Genomic DNA, 22,982 nt, shown 5'->3' with positions numbered 1-22,982 from the left:
TCTCCTCTGTTTGCGGCGCTGTGCCGTACTGTAGGTACCATACTTTTGCAACAGTTTGCTCTGTATCTATGACGCCACCGCTAAGCGTGCTGTGGTTTGGGCCTATCCGCCCATCTTGGTTTGTTTCGTTCCGACAATAAGTCGGTATCTATATCGGCCATCTCGCCATCCATCAGGCACTCGTGTATTGGTTGATGTGAGGCAGTTGAGTTCGTGGCTGCGGGCTGTATTTTGCTTCTGTTTTGTAGCAGCGCAGCCAAGTAGTACAGGGCACTGGTAGCCCTGCTGGCTATACGGCGGGTAGTTGGTGTTTACTGCTGCTTCCCGTAGACCCAGGCGGCAGAGACGCCCAATGATTTTGTTGGAATGCTCGAGGGCTCGGCGGCAAAGTTGAAAAGCAAGGGATCTCGGGGGGGTTGGCTTCCAAAGAAGCAATACCCGGGTGTTGAGGCGTCCCGTTCTTTTGCGCTGGTCGTGGGGAACGACCGAAATTGTGGTCCGGTCTTGAGTCGGCCATCTGCGAACCTTCACGCTTCCATCTCTCGCCGGACAGCCAGCCGCCGTGAGGTATCAACTGGGCGGGTATGCTCAATACAACCGTTTCGTCCCAGCCCCGCGAGCTTCATAATACGCAGACAACGGGGGCGCACCAGAACGACCAGCACCACCACCACGCCCAGCACCACGCCTTCGCCACCTTCGCCGCCGAACCGCCCGCGCAAGCGACTTGACCAGCCCAGCCCCCTAGTCCTTAGACCTAGCCGTCGCGCGCTGGAGCAGCGCAGCCGCCCTCTGCAGGCGCGAGAAGCTCCGCGACAAGCCCAGCGGCCTGTGCTGCGCGTCCACATCCGAGTCGCTGGTCCCATCCGTCTCCGACGACAACGACTGCGCACCGCCCAATCCCGCCCCGGACCCCCCCATCACGCCGGCGCCGTTCGTACCCCCGGCCAGAGCAGGCAGTAACTTGCCGCGCGACCGCGACTTCCACACGAAATACCCACCCGCAACGCCACCAGCCTCGGCCTGCGCGGGTGATTTCAACAGCCTATGCGCCCCCGCCCCCGCCCCCGTCGTCACCGGCGAGGCACCAGGACCAGTCGCAACCCCCCCACCCGTCCCATGCACCGGCGCAGAAACCGGCTGGCTCGGTGGGCGGGCAAGGAAGCGCTTCTGGTCCGTGGTGGCCCAGGGGGGCTGGCAGTCCTCGGGCGACCAGGCGTGGGGGTTGCCGATCTCGGCGTCGTGCTTATGTGCGGCGGCGCTCTTGCTGCGCGACGACGGCCGGCGCACGCGCAGCAGCAGCTCGCTGATGAAGCGCTTCCCGCTCGTGAGGTTGAGGGCGCCTCCCCCGCTCCCGGGGGAGTAGAGTTTGCTGTTGCTGCTGCTGCTGGAGTGGGAGCCGTTGCCGCCGTTGGTGCTGCTGGGCGGGCGGCTGCAGAGGCGGCATACTTCGGGTTCGTGGGTGGCGGGGGTGGTGGGTTTGGATTTGTTGGTGGACGAGGGGGATGCGGTTCGTTGGAGGATGGCGCGCACGTTGTCGGCGAGCTGGGCGCTGGTCTTGCCTTTGCGGCCGCGGTGGATGCCGTGGGTCTCGATGGCCTCGGAGCAGGCACAGTAGGTCTCTTCGCCGTAGCTGGTTACTGCTTGGCTCCAGCCGCGGATCCAATCGGCCTTTTTGCCTTGGTTCCTGCGCGGGAGGAGCTGTTGGCGGGTCGCAAGCCAGTCGACAGGCGCTGCGGTGTCCTCTCTGCTTGGTGGCGACCGTGTATCCTGGGTTTGTGTTTCTTGGGATAGTGGTGGTTGTTGTTGTTTCGGGGTCTCTGCTCGGGGTGCGTCTCGTATTGATGGCTGCTTCGGCTCTACGACTGCTCCTACTGGCCTCGGAATGTCTTGGGATAACGCTGGTTTGTCGGAAGGGTTGGTGGTATCGGAGCACGGTGTTGCTTGAGCCATAAACTCGGACAGGGCTAGGGGTGCCGGGCTTTGCGGCGTAGGGACGCTCCGGGGAGATGCATTGCTCGAGAGATCCATAACTGTAGTATTCAACAGTTCGAGATCAACGGGTGTAGTCGGGGGTGGGTGCCGTCTTGGTGTCGCGTGCCTGGTATTAAGCCTCGTCCTAAAGGCAGGGTAGACCACCGTTTTCAGGGGCGTTTTGTGCTCTGTGCTCTGGCCTTGCTTGAAATGTGTCAATAGGCAGATTCAAAGCTAGCGATCAAAAAGGAAAAGTCTCTCAACCTGGACCTCAGCCAGGAAGGGATTGAAGAAATCGAGGCCGACTCACCTGGCCTGTCACACAGCGAGATGTGAGATGCGCCTCGAGTCTCCCTTGTCCGACCTTCAAGATAGCAGATGTAAGACACGGTCTACCAATGGACGCCAATGGTCCAAGGCGCGTGTAGGGATGGAAGCAGTGACTCGAGCTTGTGTCCTGTTCCACTTCGTGAACACTGCGTTGTGTCACCGGAAAGCGACAGCGGTATCGGTCACCATGGCCTCGGAACTGAGAACACACCCCAATCTTGGTTTCTCGCAACACGCAACGGGCAGCCTGTAAAAATATAATTGAGACGTCGTGATGAAAGTAATCCACTGCAGAGTTGACCTCGGTCCCTTGTTGCTGAAATTTGCAGATTCAATTATTTCAAGTTGAAAAATGGTCGTGCACAGGCGAAAGCACGAACCAGAAACAGAACCAAAACCAAAGCATGGAGCAACGACAGCGGCGCCGTCGGTCAGAACTCACGCGCTCGCTCACTCTGCTAGGCTCGGCTTTCTAGTTGGGGTGGGCGCTGTGGGTTCGTCCCCGACTCCCCGGTTCTCGGCAGGCAAAAAGCGACTGCTTGGCGAGGGTCCTGATGACCTCTTTGGTTTAAGACCCAGACCGGTACTGGACTAGCGCACGGCTTGTGCCTCAGGAGTGCCGCAGCCGGGTCGTTGCAGGCGCACATGGAGCTGTGCAAGACAGTGTGGAGAATTACACAAAAAGCTGCTGGTATCCCCTGTAACGCGCTTGATTAGCGTTGAGAGGGGAGGATGAAGCATTGAGCATTGACTTGTTATGGCTCTTTAATAAGTAAAGAACGGACCTTGATATGGCTTGTATAATTTCAGATTCACGAGTCAGTAAAACCTCCTCGAGACCTTCAAGAAAGTTTAGATACCATAAACGTCTTGCATATGTAAATGACGTAATTTGGTAGATGGTGCAGCCGGCGGCTGAACGATCGGTCAGGGCAAGAAAGAAACTGGAAGGCTGTGCCATTTTCGGTGGAGTGTAACTAGTTTCAGTTACCAGTGGGTCGTTTGGGAGTCCTGGTCGTTTTGCGGTCACAGTTAAGCGTCTCCGAAAAGCGTTGAATGGACGATATTTACGAAATAACAAGGCGTACGCAGAGCGAGTGCAAACGAGGCCGAGACACCCTTGGCCAAAAAAAAGCCAAACTCCAAAAGTGAGAAAAGGTCAAGAAAAGAGAAAAGAATAAAGGCAACCAAGAAAATAGAAAGAAGTGAAGGAAAAGAAAGAGAAGAAGAAATTGAAGAAAAGAATTCGAGTGAATAACTAAAAACTACGAATAACTACGGAGTGGACTTTGCGCTTTCGTCGGCATCGAGGCTAAAGGTAAGAAAGAAGAACACCCTCGATGTGTGATTTAAACTTTCGTCCCTTCCAAACGCTCGCCGCAACAGGTCAGACCAGCAAGCATGCCCCAGAAAGATCATGAACCTTGGGAACATCATAGTTATCGGACACTGTGGGACCTCCCTTGGCTTGGCTTGTGGTTGCCTGTGGTTTTGAGTTCGACCATACACAACTGCCTGGGTATATACATAACGGTAACTAAACAGCAGAAACCTGCACACCAAGAGCACCCTGCAAAGTCGTCAAACCACCATACCCGGAGGTAGTCTGACGGTGTCGGTATCCGTGGTCAACATCAATTCCTACCGACTTCTTACCATACCAGCCTATCCAGAGCGTATAATTATATCCCCCTGAACCATATATATGTTCCCTCGACCACAACCACAACCGCAACGCCGTTTGTCTTGGCCACTTGTCCCATTTAATACCAGCTGAGCGGACACCCTGCCAAGCATCCTCAACCCTAAGTAGAACGAACCCCTTTTCAAACGCCTCCTCTATATACCCATTACCCAAAGACAACAGCCGTGAAACCATCAACATCTTCCTAAGAGGAGGGCTTCAACGCCTCCCATCCACCCATCTCCATCGCCCCGTCATCCGCCAGCAGATCAACCACTGGCGGCGCCTTCCTCGGTGCCGGCGGAGGCGGCGGCGTCTGCCTCTGAAACGAGGGCGCAGGAGCGGGGCTCACCGGTTTCCTAGCCGGCAACTGCGGTTTACGCTCCTGTGGCCCTGCCAATCCAACAAGCGGGATCCCGCCCGCAGCCGCCATCCTGCTCTGCGCCGTCACGCCCGCCGTAGTATTAGTTCGACGAGGGAATTGTGATGGCGACGGTGTCCGCTCCCTAAGGCTGGCATTTCTGACCGGCAGCGATGCGAGACCGCGGCTCAGGTTTGACTCCGAGCCGTTGGCGGCGTTGGGTGTTGGTCGCCGAGGAATGTCAGCGACCGATCCCTCTGGGCCGCGTAGAGTTGCGTCCGAGGTGAGGCTGGTTGAGAGGATGCTGCTTGCTGGGGAGACCGGGGCTGCGAGATGCGCTGGCTTTTTTGCCACGGGCGGCGCGGCCTTTTGTTTCGCTAGCTGCTCTTGAGATGCTCCCGGCTTCGGTCCAACAGGCGGAGTAGGCGTTACCTTATTCACCGGCTTTCGCTTCTGTTGAACCGACGGGGCGGGGGAACCGGTCCCTGGCCCGGTACCCATGCTCGTCTGCCGCCGTGGAGGAGGCGGAGGAGGTGTTCCATCTTCATGCAAGCTCTTGATGTCTTCATTGATTTGCATCCTCCCCATCTTGGTGGGAAGCATTGATGGATCGTAGGGAGGCGGTAGCTTTCTCGGCGCCGAGCTAGACGCTGATGACGAGAGCAATGTGGAATGATTGACGTGCTCGTACGGCGAGGTCGACATGCTGGAGAAAGACGACAAGCGGGATTCCGACCTAGGAATACTGACCCAGTCCGGCTCGTCAGTTGGCGCGTGGGGGTTTGTTGGCCGCTTTGGGTTCAAAATGATTTGCGACGCTGGGTTGTTGGGCTTAGGGGGGCTGATGGAAGACTTCGCCATCTTTCCGTTGTCCAACCACCACTTTTGACGGTCGGAACTGGCGGGTGGAAGTCCGGGTTCGATGGCATCGTACCCTATTAGATCCTCGTCGTCGGATTCGTTTGCACCTAGGTTCGCGGTACCTTCCCCAACCTCGGCTTTGCGTCGTTCGTAGACCTCCCGGCTGATCTTGTCTCGCAGCTTCTCATTCACGATGTTGACAGTACACTCGAAGATGGCGTAGACTGGCCGGTGGTCCGAGAAGCGTAGCGGGGCCGAGTTGTAGGCCAGTTGTCGAAGGTTTGAGCCCTTTCGAAGGATGCGGTCAGTCCATGCGGGGATACGTGCTTTCTCACTGCAATCATGTCAGCAATGGTCTTTACATGTACCCACATGACCCTACTCACGAGCTATCAAAGTCGTCGGTGCCGACATCGTACTTGTATGTTGGCATGAAAGTTATTCGAGCTTCGGAGTAGAAACGAAAGGAGAGCCCCGCCACCATTTGAAGGTTCAGTTGGTCGTTCTCGAACAGCCGCTCAAGATTCCGCTTCTTCACCGCATCCTTGGCTGCCTCTAGACCGAGCCCAACTCGGTAGTTGAAGTCGCCAAACCAAATGACCGAGTCTAACTGGGGTGTTAGCCTTGTCAATCAGCCCAATCGCAGCTCTGTCTATCTTACCGTGGTCGGCTATCCCTCTGTTCCTCTGGAAATGGAGGCCCTGGTCGATAGTGGCATAATCTCGGTTCCTCTCCTCATAGTTGGCGAAACCGGCCGCCAAGTGTGCAGTTACGAAGCAAATGGGCGTGTTTGCGTAGTCCATACGGATCGCAACCGCCCCTTTGTTTCCGGCCATCCCTGACATGCCTGTTTTCTTGACACTGCCCTCCACGTTTTTGATATTGTGAAGTACCGAGGTCTTGACAAAGATGCACAGCGCAGCGCCGACGAGTTGTCCGCTCCGCAGCAGGACATACTTCTCGTCCCCCTCTCGGTTGTAATGCTCGTCCAACGTGGCTTTGATAGCCCGTTCCCAGAGCTGTTTTCTGGTCGGGTCGCTGTTCATGATTTGCTGGGGATTAAGCTCGACTATCTCTTGAAATCCAATAGCGATAATTTCTGGCTGAATAGAACCAAGCTCAGAGGGCCAAAGCCAGCAAGACAGATCCTCACTGATGCCATCAGTCCTCCCATTGAGGTTGAAGGTCCCCACGAGGCTATTGAGGTCAGCGCCGAGCTTTGGACAACGTTTCTAGGACTTACATATGAATTTTTTCGTTTGTGGAAAACTCGGCGTTCCGCCGTTGCAGCTCGCCGGCAACATAGTCACTGATCGGGTCGAATAGAATGACGGGTGCCTGGCTAACTAACCTCCCGAGCAAGGTATCGATGGTGATTTGGCGGGCTTTATCAGCAAAGTTGTTGTAGTAAAGTCGGGTAGCTGATTTTCGGACATCGGCAATTGCCCCGGCAAGTGACATTTTCCCCGTGCGAGTGAAAGAGGACTTGAGGGCGCCGGTGCCGGCGTAGATTTTGGATAGGGAGTCGCCATTGTCAGCCCACAGGTTAGCATGGCGGGACCAAAAGTCAGAGAGTGCTCTTTCCCCTCTGTGACCGAGGAAAGCTTCCACAGCCATTTGTGAAATGATGGTTTGAATGAGGTTTGTCCTGTCTAGACAGTCAAGGCAGTTTGTCCTGAAGACACCCTCCTGCTGAAGGACCACAACGGACCGGCGCTTCTTGTGACCATGCGTACTGCCGTTCGATTGCCCCAAATCATCCGACTCCTGCGCAAGATAATACGCAAATCCGTCGGCCGAATCTTCGATATACCGTCGGATTTCGTTGGCCGCCACGTACCCCTGGGGGCCCTTGGTCTCCGCATGAAAATCATACTCGGTCTCCCTGAGCAACGCATGATCCCTGGACTGGTTTCCTTCTGGTCGGCTGAGGGGGCAGTTTTGAACGCCTAGTCGGTAAAGAGTCGTGAGCTCGTACTCCCCGGGTTTCGTGGCGCTTAAGAGGTTCACAACATGAACCGCGCCGTATGCTTGTTCCAGGTCGGAGAAGTGCTTATCGAATGCCGGTTGAGTCCCGTCCGCCGAGCGCGTAACGGTGATCTTTTGTTGATTCGGTATAAGGCCGGCAGCCTGCTCCCAAAAGACCGGCACTGAGCCTCGTACTTGGGCGTACGAAAACACGACCCCGGATGGGCTCCAATATGTCGTCTCTGTTTCAACGAAATTGGCCACGTTCCCATCGTCGTCGATGCCCCTCGAATTAAATCTTGTACCGGCTCTTCTGCATGACAGCCGCGAGGTGATAGTCAAGTAGGACGGCAAACCAGTATTCGCAGAGCTTAACGGCGCCCTATTCTGTGGGATTGTCCAGGTTCTGCAGAAGCCACGAATCGCAGAGGTCAAGATCCTCGATGCGTCGAGTGCGTCCCGCTCTTGCTTTTGTAATCGTGATCGAAAGAGTACGAGTGGTCGGATCATGTAAGAATTCCAGAGGAAGGATTCGTCAAAGTTGTCTATATCGAATTCCGCAGCATCGGCCAGCCTAGATCGCGTTAGCGCCGTGTCAGACGTAGGTGTTCTGCACTGTCTCCTCACCTGTCTTGCATGCGGTTTGTAACATCGAAGTCGGTGCTATAATAGAAGGTGCCGTTCCCAAGTAGCTTCTGCAGTTCCTGGCAAGGGTGCTCTATTGCAACATCCCTCCTCCCTAGTCCTTGCCCGTATACGGATGCGACGTCCGAGTCTAGGTCGTAGGGGTCGACGGCTACGACGTCATCGTACTCGGCCGAGTTGAGGCAGAAGAACTGGACGGCCTCGATCTTCTCAACTGTCTCACCCGGGCGAAGCGTTGCAACCCGTGAAGCCTGCGTAATAACACAAAGAAATACATCTGGCCCGATCGATATAAGCCCCAGCGTTCCGTAAATGGGCCGTGGTGTTAAGGGGCGGTAGTCGTCAAGTAACTTGTCGGATGTTGCAGAAAACTCAACCATGCATTTGGACGCATTGTTGTCGGAGTTGGGAAAGCGCGGGCGGCCGGCCGATACAGACGCAAGGGATCCATTGGCAATGGCCTCGCTTGTTGTTGTGCTGTGTCTCAAGATGAGGGCATGCGATTTGGACGCGATGGCGATGGCGCGGTGGGGGTATTCTCGAATCAAGATCTGGCTAGACTTCTCGAAAGACGGCGGTTGGCCCGGCCACAAGGCCGTCGAGGGTGGGCCATGATCGTAGTCCATGTCAGTCTTGGTCGTAAAGAGGGGCTATGAAGTGGTTGATATTTAATACGAGGACAGCTTGCGAAGTCGAGCGCAGTCGTCATAGCGGTTCCAGAGCGAACGACGCTGGGCCAATTCGGCGCCGGGATGAGTCAGGTTTTCGGGGAACGACAGGAAGCTGCTGGTGAACAACGTGAAAGTACATCCATATAAGTCGACCTTGATGCAAAATATCGGGTTGGAATCCAGCCGAGGGGCATCCGGTTGGATATAAGAGCAGGAGGTCAGCTTGACGTGCCTGCCCGGCTGGGCGCTTTCCAGCTGCACAACCTGTCAGCCGCCTTGTTTTGTGCCCCTGCACAGAGCTGACAGCGCGGGGGGCTCCCCTGGTCCTCCCGGGAGTTCAAGGCTATTGTGGGGGCGAATGGGCTGCTCCTTGTTTTAATAATGTCTGAGCAGAAAAAGACGAGCAGCATGGCAACACCAAACAGCCGATATCATGATATTTGTTTTGTTCAAAGCATACATGGCTACCCCGAGATGCAGGGAGCGAGATATCGGCTTTCATTATCACAAGCACACCCAAGCGAACAAATAATCAAAAAGACTGCCATGCTTCATTTTGTTTTGTTTTTGTGAGAGGCAGTGGCTTGCCATCCAAACAACCGCATCTTAGTAGCTATCGCACAGCACACAGTCCGGTAAATCTCGACGAAAAGAGTGGCAGAAAATGAATATGACAAAAAAAGCATTTGGTGGCTTCAGAAATGTAATCAATGGTGAGATCATGCTTTCCGTTTCCGGAAAAATCAGCCTCTTCCTATCATGTTTGTTTATTGATTCAATCATCATTAGCCTGGAGAAGGAAAAGAAAATAAAATTGAAGTCGTGAAAAAAAAAAGTGATTAAAAGGGCATGTTGATTAGCTCAGCATTTCATCTCCACCCAGATCTCGCCCAAGTTCGAGCTTGCCAAGCAAGATGTCCCAATGTGGTCAGCGCGCATCATAAGTGGGACCCTTACCCAGCAGCCGCTTTTTTGCATTTGACTTCAAACTTCCAGCCTCCTGATTCCATCGTCCTTCCACCTAGTCCACCTATCTTGGAAGCCTCGACATCGAATTTCCTATCGGTTTGAAACTATACGCCCCTGGCTCAATAATACTAGCTCGTAATTCGGGATTTCGACAAGTCGACAAGCACCTTCTCTACCTGACCTCTTGACTCGCGACCATGGCCGACTTTGCCAACTTCGGAGGCACCGACGAGGAAAACGCCGAGATCAAGCGGCTCAATGCCGACGTGGTAAGACGCGTGCGTTCTGAAGCGCGCTACCGACTGCTAACCCACATCGCAATAGGAAACGGATACCGACAACTTTGAGAATTGGGAGAAGTTGATTCGCGCTTGTGAGGGCCTTGAGGGCGGGCTCAACCGGAACTCGAGTCCCCAGGCCTTGGCGACCCTCCGCGACTCCTACGACCGATTTCTCCTCAAATTTCCGCTTCTCTTCGGCTACTGGAAGAAATATGCCGACCTCGAATTCAACATCTCGGGACCCGAGTCCGCCGAAATGGTATGCCATTGAGTCTCACACCGGCATCAAGCGAGTTCAAGCTAACACGATTGCTAGGTGTATGAGAGGGGTTGCGCCAGCATCACCAACTCAGTCGATTTGTGGACTGAGTACTGTTCTTTCAAGATGGAGACCACTCACACTCCCCACCTTGTGAGAGAGTAAGTATAGGCGGACCATTTCCTTCCCTGCCCCATGACTCCTCACCCGCAGCAAACCTGCGAGGCCGGCCCGCGCCGCCGACCGAACCGCCAGAACCATCAGAGCGAACGTACAACCATCCGGGACATGGTGAGAGATACCAAAGGCAGCCGCCACCCTCTGCTGGGATCGTTCTCTCACAAAGTTTAACCAGGCTCTGCTGTGCTCGGCAGATCACGCCCTGTGTGCTGTGGCTTCGTCCTCACTCCCCATTCGCACTTTTCCCGGAATTGTAGTCTGGACTCCTCAGATGGATCGCACCACTTACACAAATCCCCTATTGTATTTACACACCCTTCCCAATTCGCCCCATCCCCCATCCCGTCACATCTGTTCGCCGCTGACACTGGTTTCAGGCTCTTCGAACGCGCCGCATCGCATATCGGGCCTGGACTTCCTCTCCCATCCATTCTGGGACAAGTACCTGGAATACGAAACGCGGCAGGAGGCACAAGACAAGATTTTTGCCATTCTCAACCGCGTCATTCACATCCCGATGCATCAGTATGCTCGGTATTTTGAGCGTTTCCGGCAGCTGGCCCACACTCGCCCTCTGGAGGAACTCGTCTCGGCGGACATGCTAGCTCGGTATCGCGCCGAGGTCGACAGCGAAGCCGCACAATTTGGTGTGCAAAAGCCAGAGCTCGAGATCGAGCGCGACATTCGCGCCAAGATTGACGCCTCTTTCTACCAGGTCTTCCAGCGAACGCAGGAGGAGACGAGCAAGAGGTGGACGTACGAAGCCGAGATCAAGCGCCCGTATTTCCATGTTACGGAGCTTGAGCATCACCAGCTGATTAACTGGCGGAAGTACCTTGATTTTGAGGAGGCCGAGGGTGGCTACCAGCGGATTGTGTGCTTGTATGAGCGATGCCTGGTCACCTGCTCCCTCTACGACGAGTTCTGGCTTCGGTACGCCAGGTGGATGTCGGCACAGGACAACAAGGACGAGGAGGTCCGCAACATCTACCTGCGTGCGGCCACGCTTTTTGTTCCCATTAGCAGGCCAGGCGTTCGGCTCCAGTTCGCCTATTTTGAAGAGATGTGCGGACGAGTCGAGATTGCCCGGGATATCCATGCCGCTATTCTCACGCAGTTGCCGGATTGTGTCGAGGCCATCATCTCGTGGGCCAACCTGCAGCGGCGGCAGAGCGGTTTGGACGCGGCGATCGAGGTGTATAAGGCGCAGATCGATTCCCCCGTCGTGGACATCTTCACAAAGGCTGCGTTGGTTACGGAATGGGCGTTTTTGTTGTGGAAGGTCAAGGGCTCGGTTGACGAAGCGCGCGCTTCCTTCGCCAAAAACGTGGATTGGTACGCCGACAGCCGCCACTTTTGGCAGAAGTGGCTCGAATTCGAGCTGGAACAGCCGACAAATGCGGACATGGAGACGCAACACGCCGAGCGGGTCAAGAACGTCTTTGCCGAGATGAGTACCAAGAGCCGTCTTTCGCCGGGCATCAAGCAGGAATTGGGCCAGGTGTATCTGAGCTACTTGCAACAGCGCGGGGGCAAGCAGGCCATGAAGGAGTTCCTCATCATCGACCGGGAGCTATTTGGGTAAGCAGTGCATTACATCATTTGTCAAGGCGCGGCAGCGAATTAGACTGACTAGATAATACAGGCCCCAGTCAGTCTCTATCATCACCAAAGCGAAGCAATCTAAAGAAAGTGTTGGCCTTCCTGCTCTTGACGACGCAACCCGCCCCAAGGCGGAGCGACGCTTTTACAACTACTACGAGTTGCATACGGACCCGGACCCGAACGCTCAGGGGCCCGCTAATTTCGATTAAAGTTGGTTTGAAGTGGGAAATTGGTAGGGTGAACGAGTTTGTTATGGCAATATTCCTCATTGCGTTTCAAGTACATTGCCATGGTTTTGTGGCTGGTTTTTTTTTCCTTTTTTTTTCCGGATGAACGTGTTGTGCCAGAGCCACGGTTGCTGGACTGGCCAACAAAGGAGAGGTGACGCTCCTTTGTTCCGAAGTCGGAGGAGCAAGATGTTGGGCGTTTGTGGGCTCGGTCTTCTCGAGAACACTTCCATAATGGGAGGCGAGGTCTGCCCTGTTAGGTATACGGGATCATTGTGTATGGGTTATGTAGCACTATTGGGCTTGGTGGATCTTCGATTGTTTATTAGGTCCTCCCCCGAGCGTCAATCCACCTGCACTTCGTATATGTATGTCACCAGATATGATAATTGTTTGAGAAGACTGATTGAAGTTTGCTTACTGACGCATTGTCATGGAAGCATGTTCCGCCATCGGCCTCCTTCCGAAGCGGGAGAGATAGACGAATCGAGATCCCACGTGCCGGTCCGGCCGGGCCAGTGCCGTGTCGGACCATGCTGACTGATCATTTAACTAATACATACGACATGTCACACCACTCCCTCCCCAAGTGCCATCCCTGGAAATCGCTGATGGGTGGCGGAACGTTGAATTGTAATTTTGATTTCTATCTATTCAAACCCACAGCAAAGGTGCCCAGCAAATGTTTGAGTCGCGGCTGTTTCCAGCACGTTTGTACAGATTATTTGCTTGGAGGATGTGTATGTACCTTGGTGGGTAGTCAGCCGTACCTAGCATAACGACCAACCTCACAACTACCGGCCGCTGCTCAATGGTTGAGTCAGAGCGGGCGTTCCACCGGTAAGGACGGGTATCTCAAACTCAAATTGTGATCCCGGGCTGGCGGCTCCGCTCGGCACTCCTCGGAGAACCCTCGGCTCCGTCATCATGTGGTTTCGGAGCGTCCCCGGAAGCCCCACCCGTTTTGTTCCGCCACCACAAGAGAACGGGATTCGTGAGTCGAAGTTCGGGGAAGACGGGGCGCACCGCGACCCTGAACCTGTGTCACACTGTGAGAAGACCCACTGTGGGCTCACTCCACATCCCAATCGGCCACTCATGGTGCGCCTATAACTTTTTTCTATTTCTTTCCACTCGCCATTGGCAAACCCCCGAAGCCGAAGGGTTATCCCAGCCGACTACCAGCTTGGCCTTTTGATTACGCATCTTCTCCCCCATCTCGCCTTTCTGGTGGCCAGTTGTTTCTGATATTTCTCTTGTCATCCAGGCCTTTCTCTCTTTAAATTCACAGATCTCAAGGTAAGCCTCCCCAAGCGTCGCTTTCCCTCCTGCATTGTAACTCTCTGAGCTCCTCCCCTCTCTTATCAGCGATTGGAAATCGCGTAATATTGCACCAAACCCCCCGCCTTACCAAACACTCGCTCCAACAAACACTCGATTCTGACTTGGTGTTTCGCAATCTCCACAGATGTCGACCGCAACTCGCACTTTCACCCGCGCTCTGCGCACCTCAGCTCGGCCTGCGTTCACCGCTGCGCCCCGGGCCGCTTTCCGCCAGGGTGGCCGCCGCTACTACTCGTCGGAGCCCGCCGCGAAGCAGAGTTCGTCGACCTGGCTCTGGGTTGCCGGTGCTGCCGCTGTCGGAGGTGGTGGCTGGTTCTTCCTGAACAACCAGGGCTCGGCCACGCCCAAGGTCTTCACCCCCAAATTCGAGGACTACCAAGCCGTGTACAACGAGATCGCCAACCGTTTGGAGGAGAACGACGAGTACGACGACGGCAGCTATGGCCCCGTTCTGGTTCGCCTCGCTTGGCACGCCAGCGGCACCTATGATGCCGCCACCGGTACCGGCGGCAGCAACGGCGCCACCATGCGCTTCGCCCCCGAGAGCGACCACGGTGCCAACGCCGGTCTGAAGGCCGCTCGGGACTTCCTCGAGCCTGTGAAGAGTAAGTCTTGTAGGGTATAGGGTATCGGGAGTGCCCGGTGGCTGACAATGGAAACAGAGAAGTTCCCCTGGATCACCTACTCTGATCTCTGGATCCTCGCTGGTGTCTGCTCCATCCAGGAGATGCTCGGCCCCAAGATCCCCTTCCGCGCCGGTCGCCAGGACAAGGACGTTGCTGCCTGCACCCCCGACGGCCGCCTGCCTGACGCCGCCCAGGCCCAAGACCACCTCCGCAACATCTTCTACCGCATGGGCTTCAACGACCAGGAGATCGTTGCCCTGGCTGGTGCCCACGCCCTCGGCCGGTGCCACTCCAACCGCTCCGGCTACGAGGGCCCCTGGACCTTCTCCCCTACCGTCCTGACCAACGACTTCTACAAGCTTCTCCTTGACGAGAAGTGGCAGTGGAAGAAGTGGAATGGCCCTAAGCAGGTAAGCCGAGCCGGCAACTCTCGCAATGATTTCGGGAACGGCTGCTGACGCAAGAAATAGTACGAGGACAAGAAGACCAAGTCGCTCATGATGCTGCCGGCCGACATGGCGCTGGTCGAGGACAAGAAGTTCAAGAACTGGGTCAAGGAGTACGCCGCCGACAACGACCTCTTCTTCAAGGACTTCTCGGCCGTCGTCACCAAGCTCTTTGAGCTGGGCGTACCCTTCAAGGAGGGCACCGAGAAGTGGGTGTTCAAGACCGTCAACGCCTAAATCCGAGGTTGATGTGGCCGCACGAAGAGGGTGACGATACGTGGCTTCCGCAGGGTGCGCGGCGTTTTGTTGAGAGGAGCTTTAGATGGGGGCATTGTCTAGACGGAGGATACTTAATACTGGTCTGAAAGCCGGGCTCAACCCGCTGACCTGACCAGCGCGTCCGCATTAGAGCGGGCAGTTTTGCGGCCGATCGCAGCTGCTGTATTACATGGCTTCTTCAGCGTTTCCTTCCCGTGTCTAGCAGATTAAACTGTAAAGTAGTGTGGGGGCGAATTAGAATCACTTGAGAAAGGAGCAACGAGTTCGGCTTGTGTGGTGTGATGATGTGAGAGGCTGAGGAATTTGCGTGAGAGGGGAGGCAGGACGTTTTTAAAGGACCCAAAGGCGGGGGAGGTGTCGCGCGTCATTGCATTGGCTGTGTGAGACCTAAAGGGGGAGACAATGCTTGGAGATCTACGAGTACTTTTGGGTGTTGGGGTATCATCGGCAACTCATGAACGGTGCTGGTGCTTGGATTGTCCAGGTTCCCCGCCTTCGTGGAGGAGATCCGAAAGATGGGTTAGGGTTAATGCAACCATTCTTATCATTTTCTTATCCGACTTTTCGTCTTTCCGAACTCCTCCAACATCTCCCAGCTACCACTACCAGCTCTCACGAACGCAATGGCTACCGTTCGGGTACCGGTGCTACGGCACCTCATCAACTGCCAAACACGGGCCCTGCGCGCCTCGAACCAACGACGCTGGGCCCAAGTCCACGACGTGCGCTTCCTCACGACGACACAGCAGCCGCGCCACATCCTCGAGAAGTACCGCGACAAGCTCGACCGCAAAGCTCGCGAGGAGGGCCACACGGACATCGACTCCCTCAAGGCCGCTTACGCCGACAAGATCCAGTCCTTGCGCAAGGAGACCGACACCATCCCCATCACCCCCATCCCCGAGACACAATCACAACCACAACCACCCCACGATGCCCAACAACAGACCTCCCCCTCCCCCACAGGAACGACAGGAACAGCAACACCCAAACCCACCACACCCCCCACCCCCCGCCCTCCCAAAACACCCCCCAACACCGGCATCAAACCGCTCTCCTCCATCCTCGACCTCCCCAAAGCCTCCCTCCTCCCCGCCACCGAACTAACCGCCATCTGGCGGCTCCGGCACGCCAGCCAACCCAACTCCCTCTGCGCCGCCATCCCCACCCCGACCTTCACCGCCATGAACACCCTCGCGCGCACGTACCCGCAGTTCGTGCTGCCCGTGCCGCACCCCTCGCAGGGTGCCGAGCTGCACTTCCTGCAGTGGACGTGGGACGCGGCGACGCGCAGCGTGACGGTGCTGTTTACCCAGCTGGCCGAGTATAAGGCTAGGGGGGAGTTTGCGGCGCCGCATACGACGGTGACGCATTATTTGGATTTGATGCTTGGGCCGAAGCGGGGGGAGGGTGCTGCTGCTGGGGAGGGTGAGGGGGAGGGGGTGGTGCTGATGCAGGGGACGGTGATGGAGGATCGGGGGGTGAAGGTGGATGATGCGAGGTGGTTGGTTATGTGCTTGCAGCGGTTTTATGGGGGGTGGGATGGGGCTGGGGGGGAGGCGGGGAAGGTGAGGGCGGAGGAGAGGAGGAGGTTGTTGGAGTGGTTTGGGAAGGGGGATGCAAGGTTTAGTGTGGAGGCGTTGTTGGAGGAGGCCGAGAGGATGGGGTGATTTGGTGGGGTGGGGTGTAGGATATTGGGATTTATTTGTAGGATGGGAGCGATATAAAGATGGTGTTTGAAGCGTAGGTGTATTTATATCAGAGGATAGATATGGTGTGTCGATGTCACAGAATACAGGCTCCCTCCCCCAAGGGAAGGGTTGACAGCTAGGTGGCTACAGCTTTGCCCCAGACGCCCGCTCGTCCTTCTTCACCTGCTCCCGCATCACCCTTCTCAACACCTTTCCGCTGGGCGACTTGGGGATCTGGTCAACAAACCGTATCCCCCCACGCAGCTTCTTGTGAGGGGCAACCTGGGTTGCAACCCAATCTGCGAGCTCCTGCGCCTTGGCCTCGCTCGCCGCTACGCCGTCGCGGAGAACCACATATGCCCGAGGCACCTCGGTTGCCTTCGCTTGGTCCTCGACGCCGATGACACAGGCATCCGCCACCTCCTTGTGGCCTATCAAGACACCTTCCAGCTCGGCTGGCGGGACGGGATAGCCATCTAGACGGATCGGTAAGTTAAGGTGTATCCGTGGGAGGGAATGGCATACGTACTGTACTTGATCAGCTCCTTGAGCCGGTCCACGCAGTAGTAGTTGCCGTGCTTGTCACGCCTGAAGACGTCTCCCGTCTTGAAGAAGCCGTCAGCCGAAAAGGCCTCCTTGGTCCGCTCCGGGTTTTTGAAGTACCCGGGGAAGACATTGGGGCCTTTCAACCAGAGCTCGCCGGGCTATCAACACAATCAGGTCAGCACACACCACCGAAAACAGGGACAACAACAAAAGAAAAAGAAGCGAGCGCACCTCCCCCTCCGCCACTTCCTCCCCATCCTCGCCCACAATCTTCGCGCTCATGTTCGGCATAATCTTCCCCACCGACCCCATAAACTTCCCCCACTCATCCACCACCTGACAACACACGACCGCACTGGTCTCGGACAACCCAAACCCCTGCTTCACCGGCACCCTTAACCGCGCCCACACCGCCTCAGTCAACTCCCTCGACAACGGCGCCGCCCCAGAATGCAGCACCTTCAACGAGCTCAAATCAAACCCATCCACGGCCGGGTGCTTACTAAACGCCAGCACCACCGGCGGCGGGACATAGGCGAGGGTAATGCGATGCCGCTCGATGGCGCGCAGCGCCTTGAGCATGTCAAACCTTTCCAGCACGACCAGCTGCCAGCCCTCGTACACGCACATCAGCACGCCGCAGGTCAGGCCGTAGATGTGGAAGAAGGGCAGCACGCCGAGCTGCTTGTCGCCGCGGCCGTCGGGCCCGCCGACGGCGCGCCACTGCCGCCCTTCGACGTAGCTCGCCTGGAGCACGTTGGCGACCATGTTGCGGTGCGTGAGGCACACGCCTTTGGGGAGGCCCGTCGTGCCGGAGCTGTAGACGATGAAGGCGGGGGATTGTTGGGGGGTGGCAGGTTTGGTGGTGGTGGTGGTGGTGGTGGTGAGGCTAGAGAAGTCTATAGTGAGTGAGGGGTTAGTTGTTGGTTACCTATTCTTTGGTTGGGATATTTCTTCTTGGACATCGTTGGCTGCCTTATGGGGTGAAGGGAGAGCGGTTCAACGTACGGCGGATCTGCCCGGAGGGGTCACGGTGGTGGCCAACGAGGATGATGCGGTCGAGCGGGAGATTGGCCTTTTGCGCTGCAGCAATGGCGACCGGGAGGTTGGCTGGTTGGGTGACGAGGCCCTTTGCGCCTGAGTCGTGGAGCTGGAATGCCAATTCGTCAACGGTGTAGAGGGGGTTGGCCGGGGAGACGATGCCGCCGGCCCAGAGGGCGCCGAGGGTGAGTATGGGAGTCTGGAAGTTGGTGTTATTAGCGGTTCAGTTACGACCAAAACGGGGGAGGGTCACATACGTCGATGGAATTGGGTGTGTAGAAGGCTAGGACATCACCCGTCTTCCACCCCCAAACGGCCATCAGTCCCCTGCCAAACGCAATTGAGGCACTGCGTATGTCTCCCCAGCTATAGGAGCGGTCTGTCTCGTCGCATGTCAAGATCTCCTTAGTTACAGGGAAGTCTCGGTGCCTGTCACCGAACATGAGAGTCCAAAGGTCAATCCCATCGGGAATGTCAAGAGGCGGGAAGGTGGATGGATACAGCATTGTGAATGATAAGGGGACAGAAAGCGCGTGCGTAAGCGTAAGTGTGAAGGTGTGTAAGTAACTCTCACGCGACTCTTGAGGGGTGATAGCGAGGATGAGCTACGACGAATGATAACTATCGATCAGCCCCGGAAGATGGTTGTGGTGTTGACAGAACTCGGCATCCTGTTCCATGGCATGCCAGGCATGTTTAGGTAGTGGCACACCATCTCCATACCTTACATGTGGTTAGTCGCGTGCTGCATGTTTGGGCATGGCTTGCATCGGCTCTCCAAATTAGTCTTGGATCGTCAATTGAAGGTCGGTGACAGGTTGTCGGGCTAGCATCGGCCCCGCCACGGCTTTTGCACTGGCGGATCGACTCACCTTCCAGTGGACCCCACCTTCTCTCCCGGACATCAAACCGCTTTTCACCTTTTCACTCCAGATAGGTAAATAGCATCGGGCTATTCGTAATTAGCTGGCTTTGGCCGCGCCTCTCTTTTTTTCCTGTCCTTGTTTTTTTAGGATTTCTTTTTCTTTCTTTTTAGGGGTGCTACCTAAACTCCAGGAGTCGATGGAACACCAAGCTGTTCTCCATTTGGGATTCAGGAAGCTGCGCCATGGTGGAACAAACAAAGCTTGATGAATATTCGTACCTATGAAAGAACCCTCGAAAAAGTCAAAGTTGGAATACCCGCGTATTCGTTTCCTTATATCGCATCTCTCCTGCTGTCGATAATAGGTGGACTCAATTACTCCGTGTTCAATGTCTGAAGGGCTGAGGCTCAGGGGCAGCAACAGGGGTCTGAAGCACATCGGATCAAAATCGCTACCTGCTGCGACGCCTTCCAAACCGCGCTTGGGTACGAAATATCCCCCATTGGACCCGCCGCTCCTCACTCTCGACATCTTTGTAAACACTGGGCGCTTCTTGGTGCTTCCTGACGTTTGGCGAGGAGTCGTCTACCCTGGTATTCGTGTTGACGACATGGGAATGGAAGCTGGCAACATACGAGACGCAGTGCTCGAGTTCCTCGGCGATGAGGTTCTGTTGGGATAGGGACAAGAGTTTAAAGGGCCCGTTGTCACCGGCTTCAATTGGATCTCTCCTTTTCCTCTCATCTCATCAACCCACACTACTCTTGACCTTTTTTCTTCCCTCTCCACTTTACTTCTTCTGCAACAGCTGTGCTGTTTTCGAATTATCTGAGACACCTTCATATCCAAATTTAATACTCCTTCGTTATATCATCAGCCACCACCACCATGTATTTTAAAGCAGCCGTCCTGTTCTCTCTTCTCGCCTCGTCTATTGCTCTCCCCATGAGCAACGGAGACCGCAAGGTCAAACGTGGAGTCCTTACCGTCCAGGACTACGCCGACTTCCAAGTCTCCTCTGGCGTTGCTGGCGATGCCCTGGCCGAAGTGAACGCAAAGTTCCCGGTATGCAATTTCCTGTCATGCCTCATTGGTCTGTCACTTACACGACCAGATTGACCAATCCGACTTCGCCTCGGTCGACGCCGAGGACCTGGCAATTATCAAGGCAGCGCGGGAGACTGCCGAAGCGGCAGAGACCCAGGCCGGTGGATTCAACGAGGCCATCGAGGCCGCCGGAGGCAAGAACACGCCCGAAGGGCAGGCCCTGCAGGCTGGCAAGATCAAGAACAAGGTGCTCAAGCTGCAGCTTCAAGTGCTGGCCCTGCAGATTGAGGCTGCCCAGGGCAAGGATACGGCTGAGAAACTGGCCAAGCAACAAAAGAAGCTGGACAAGAACGTCAAGGAGGACGAGGCTGCGGCTGGCCAGACGAGTACGAGTGTTGATTTTCAGGGGACCAGTCAGCCGTAAGGCCAGAGTCATGATGGCGGGTTAAACTCGGATAGCTTAGAGAGACAGACAGGAGATGAGATCAAATGAAAGATGGTGGCCGCTCGTAACTTCCTGCTTTCCGTCCTCCCCCCTCGGGTCACCCTCCTACCTTCCCACTCCAGGTTATTCCATAACCCTCTACCCTGAGCCGTCGCTTTTCAACCCGTCCCTTGGAATACCTGGAAAGCAAGATAATCGAGAGCATGCACGCCACCACAACCATCTCATTTTCAGCAAAACAAAACGAGTATCGATAAATCAACAGAACCCATCAATATGGCAGTCCCCGGCTGCCCTGACTGCACATCACTCGACCAGTTTACCGACCCCCTCGTGGCCGCAGTGCTCCATAACTGCCGTCATATTCCCATCGCCCGCCTTCCCGAAGATATCCTCCTCCATATTTTGGATTACTTTGACCAAGACCTGGCCATTACGATCTTCCTTCGGCAAGTCTCAAGACAGTTCCGGCGTCTTGTCTTGCGACGTGACCCTTGGGACATTTCGAGGAGCGGGAATGATGGCGGTACTATGCAAGGACTCGTCAGGGTGAACCGGGGATACGGACTTAAAAAGCGTTCTGCCTTACATAAGAAGGTGCTTTTCACATTAACTAACTACGGGTTGACCAGCTCTGCACCAGATGCCTCCTGTCACTCGGACTGTCTCAAAAGGATGAAGCATGTAAATTCGACCCGGAAAAAATGTCGACACACTACTGTGCCCGATGCAAGGCACCTCATGCCAAATACGAATTTCCAAAGCGGGGACGGGGAAGTATCTGCTATGGAATAAAGGGTTTCGTCAGGGTGTGCCGGCATAAGCAGATCTCATGGTCCCAAATAGAGGCTCTCATCGCCCAAGTAAGGTACGACGGCAGCGATTTTGTGCATTTCAAGAAGCACTGCAAGCACCCGAGCCATCGACGCTGTCCGGGTTCGACACCACCGCAGTTTCGATTCCAATGGTACGTGGGAGGAACTGTCCAGAGGATGGTGCGACGAGAGAACGTTCCGATATACCTGCATCTTTGGTGGGAGTCACACAGCCGAGTGAACCAACTAAACCTCGACGGCCAAGGTCGGCTCCGCGCCCCTTTCTTGCGCTCCCTGTTCCGGCGCACCGCCATGGTCAGACAGCCGCCGCTGGGGGCCGAAAGCGACATGGGCATGAGCTGTTTCAGCCATCCCCAGTGTCGCTGCGTCTACTACGAGATAGGGAACGCTTTGGGGGGGTCGGAAGCTCCGACCTTTGAGAACTCTGTTCCGGATGACACAGACGATACTAGCTATATCGCTTGTTTGCGCAAGCGCCCCGGGTTACATCAAGCATCCAGCAATAGGGTCAATCTCGAGAGGATGTCGGCGCGGCTGTGCGCGAAACCACCTTGCGTACCGCGAGATGATGGTATTGTCACTCAATATTGCCGGAGGATTATGCTGTTCGAACTCGTTTCGGGAATCCGGGCAGATCCAAAACATCTAAACCCAACTCACGAATGGCTTCATGCCTTGAACACGGAGAACTTGCGCTATGCATCGCCCGCCTGCAACGACCCATATTGCCGAAACTATTTTCGCTCGTATCAGGTTCACCGTTGCCCTCAAGGATATTGGGCCCTTGCATCTACACGGGCTTGTTTTGTAGACGTAGACGAACTCGAGGCCGTGCTATTGATGGACCTAAGTTGAACAAGCAGCCATCAGCAAACTTCATGTAAAGGAGATGATAACGAAGAAATAAATAGATTAGTATAGTCTAACATGACCGCTACCTACAAACTACTCGCCCACTTCGCGGTCGTCGTTCCAGTGGATGTACGAAATAACCCGCCACCGCCAGGTGGCATGGCGGATCTTCTTGCCCCAGAAGAACAGCGGGACCCATCCGAGCAGCACGGCCGCCGAGATGGCCGCCATCACGCCGTATGCCTTCAGGTAGCCAGCCTCGGCAACCCACGGGTTGGTGTAGAAGGAGAGCAGAAACCCAAACAGGCTCTTGAACGCCATGATGGTCGTGGTGATCTCCCCGGCCACGGGGCGGTAGGCGTCGATGACGTAGACGAGCGCCACGTTGGTGCCCTGGACGATGGCAAAGTTTACTGGCTTGTTAGCTAGGGTGTGTTGGGCGGGGGGGAAGGGGGGGCAAAGGGGGCGAAAAAGGGGGAACCACGGGATAAGTAAACAAACGACTTACACAACCCAATCCCCACGACCGGCAGTATCCTAAAACACACCCACCATGTCAGCACCACTCAACACATCAACAACCCACCCGCCCATCCCCCAACAAACCCCCAACCACTAACTCCCAAAAAAAAAAAAAAAAAAAGAAAAGAAAAAACTCACCAATGCCCCCCCCCCTCCACCCCCACCCCCCAAACCACCAACCCCACCGGCGCCACCACCACCACCACCCCCAGCACAGGCAACCTCATCTCAGGCTCCCTCACTCCGCCATTCCTCCTCGTCGCCCAATCCGCCACCCCATCCCCCAACCACCCGCCCGCCGGAATCGCCGCCAGCGCGCCCAGCACCGCCGCCGCGAAGCACAGCCCCACCTGCCAGGACGCGAAGCCGTACGCGGCCGAGAGGGCGACACTGCGCGTGGAGGTCAGCGCCACGAGAAGCCGATGG

The 22,982-nt window shown here is 55.8% G+C and overlaps 7 protein-coding genes across 7 annotated transcripts; 4 read left to right on the top strand and 3 right to left on the bottom strand.

The window, feature by feature from the left end:
* Positions 1–744: 744 nt before the first annotated feature.
* On the bottom strand, positions 745–2,951 carry CHGG_01570 (uncharacterized protein; the record flags this gene model as incomplete). Its single annotated transcript, XM_001220790.1, has 4 exons — positions 745–2,178; positions 2,285–2,620; positions 2,747–2,776; positions 2,880–2,951. The coding sequence occupies 4 exons, from the start codon at positions 2,949–2,951 to the stop codon at positions 745–747; spliced, it is 1,872 nt and encodes a 623-aa protein (XP_001220791.1).
* A 1,242-nt stretch (positions 2,952–4,193) lies between these two features.
* On the bottom strand, positions 4,194–8,449 carry CHGG_01569 (uncharacterized protein; the record flags this gene model as incomplete). Its single annotated transcript, XM_001220789.1, has 5 exons — positions 4,194–5,544; positions 5,597–5,816; positions 5,872–6,407; positions 6,562–7,752; positions 7,806–8,449. The coding sequence occupies 5 exons, from the start codon at positions 8,447–8,449 to the stop codon at positions 4,194–4,196; spliced, it is 3,942 nt and encodes a 1,313-aa protein (XP_001220790.1).
* Positions 8,450–9,660: 1,211 nt separating this feature from the next.
* On the top strand, positions 9,661–11,997 carry CHGG_01568 (uncharacterized protein; the record flags this gene model as incomplete). The annotated part of the gene is made up of 5 exons (XM_001220788.1): positions 9,661–9,732; positions 9,788–10,003; positions 10,217–10,274; positions 10,561–11,764; positions 11,829–11,997. 5 exons carry the CDS (start codon positions 9,661–9,663, stop codon positions 11,995–11,997), a joined length of 1,719 nt encoding a protein of 572 aa, XP_001220789.1.
* A 1,486-nt stretch (positions 11,998–13,483) lies between these two features.
* On the top strand, positions 13,484–14,668 carry CHGG_01567 (uncharacterized protein; the record flags this gene model as incomplete). Its single annotated transcript, XM_001220787.1, has 3 exons — positions 13,484–13,964; positions 14,022–14,395; positions 14,456–14,668. The coding sequence occupies 3 exons, from the start codon at positions 13,484–13,486 to the stop codon at positions 14,666–14,668; spliced, it is 1,068 nt and encodes a 355-aa protein (XP_001220788.1).
* Positions 14,669–15,333: 665 nt separating this feature from the next.
* On the top strand, positions 15,334–16,380 carry CHGG_01566 (uncharacterized protein; the record flags this gene model as incomplete). The annotated part of the gene is made up of 1 exon (XM_001220786.1): positions 15,334–16,380. One exon carries the CDS (start codon positions 15,334–15,336, stop codon positions 16,378–16,380), a length of 1,047 nt encoding a protein of 348 aa, XP_001220787.1.
* A 165-nt stretch (positions 16,381–16,545) lies between these two features.
* CHGG_01565 (uncharacterized protein) lies at positions 16,546–18,494 on the bottom strand (the record flags this gene model as incomplete). The annotated part of the gene is made up of 5 exons (XM_001220785.1): positions 16,546–16,877; positions 16,931–17,105; positions 17,179–17,846; positions 17,956–18,187; positions 18,246–18,494. 5 exons carry the CDS (start codon positions 18,492–18,494, stop codon positions 16,546–16,548), a joined length of 1,656 nt encoding a protein of 551 aa, XP_001220786.1.
* A 1,248-nt stretch (positions 18,495–19,742) lies between these two features.
* On the top strand, positions 19,743–22,463 carry CHGG_01564 (uncharacterized protein; the record flags this gene model as incomplete). Its single annotated transcript, XM_001220784.1, has 5 exons — positions 19,743–19,919; positions 19,969–20,287; positions 20,612–20,943; positions 21,081–21,758; positions 22,104–22,463. The coding sequence occupies 5 exons, from the start codon at positions 19,743–19,745 to the stop codon at positions 22,461–22,463; spliced, it is 1,866 nt and encodes a 621-aa protein (XP_001220785.1).
* Between the last annotated feature and the right edge of the window lie 519 nt (positions 22,464–22,982).

This window comes from Chaetomium globosum, genomic scaffold (genome assembly GCF_000143365.1).
Source record: "Chaetomium globosum CBS 148.51 scaffold_1 genomic scaffold, whole genome shotgun sequence".
Lineage (NCBI taxonomy): Eukaryota > Fungi > Ascomycota > Sordariomycetes > Sordariales > Chaetomiaceae > Chaetomium > Chaetomium globosum.
Note: the sequence above shows the minus strand (reverse complement) of the source record. Positions and strands in the feature narration are given on the sequence as shown.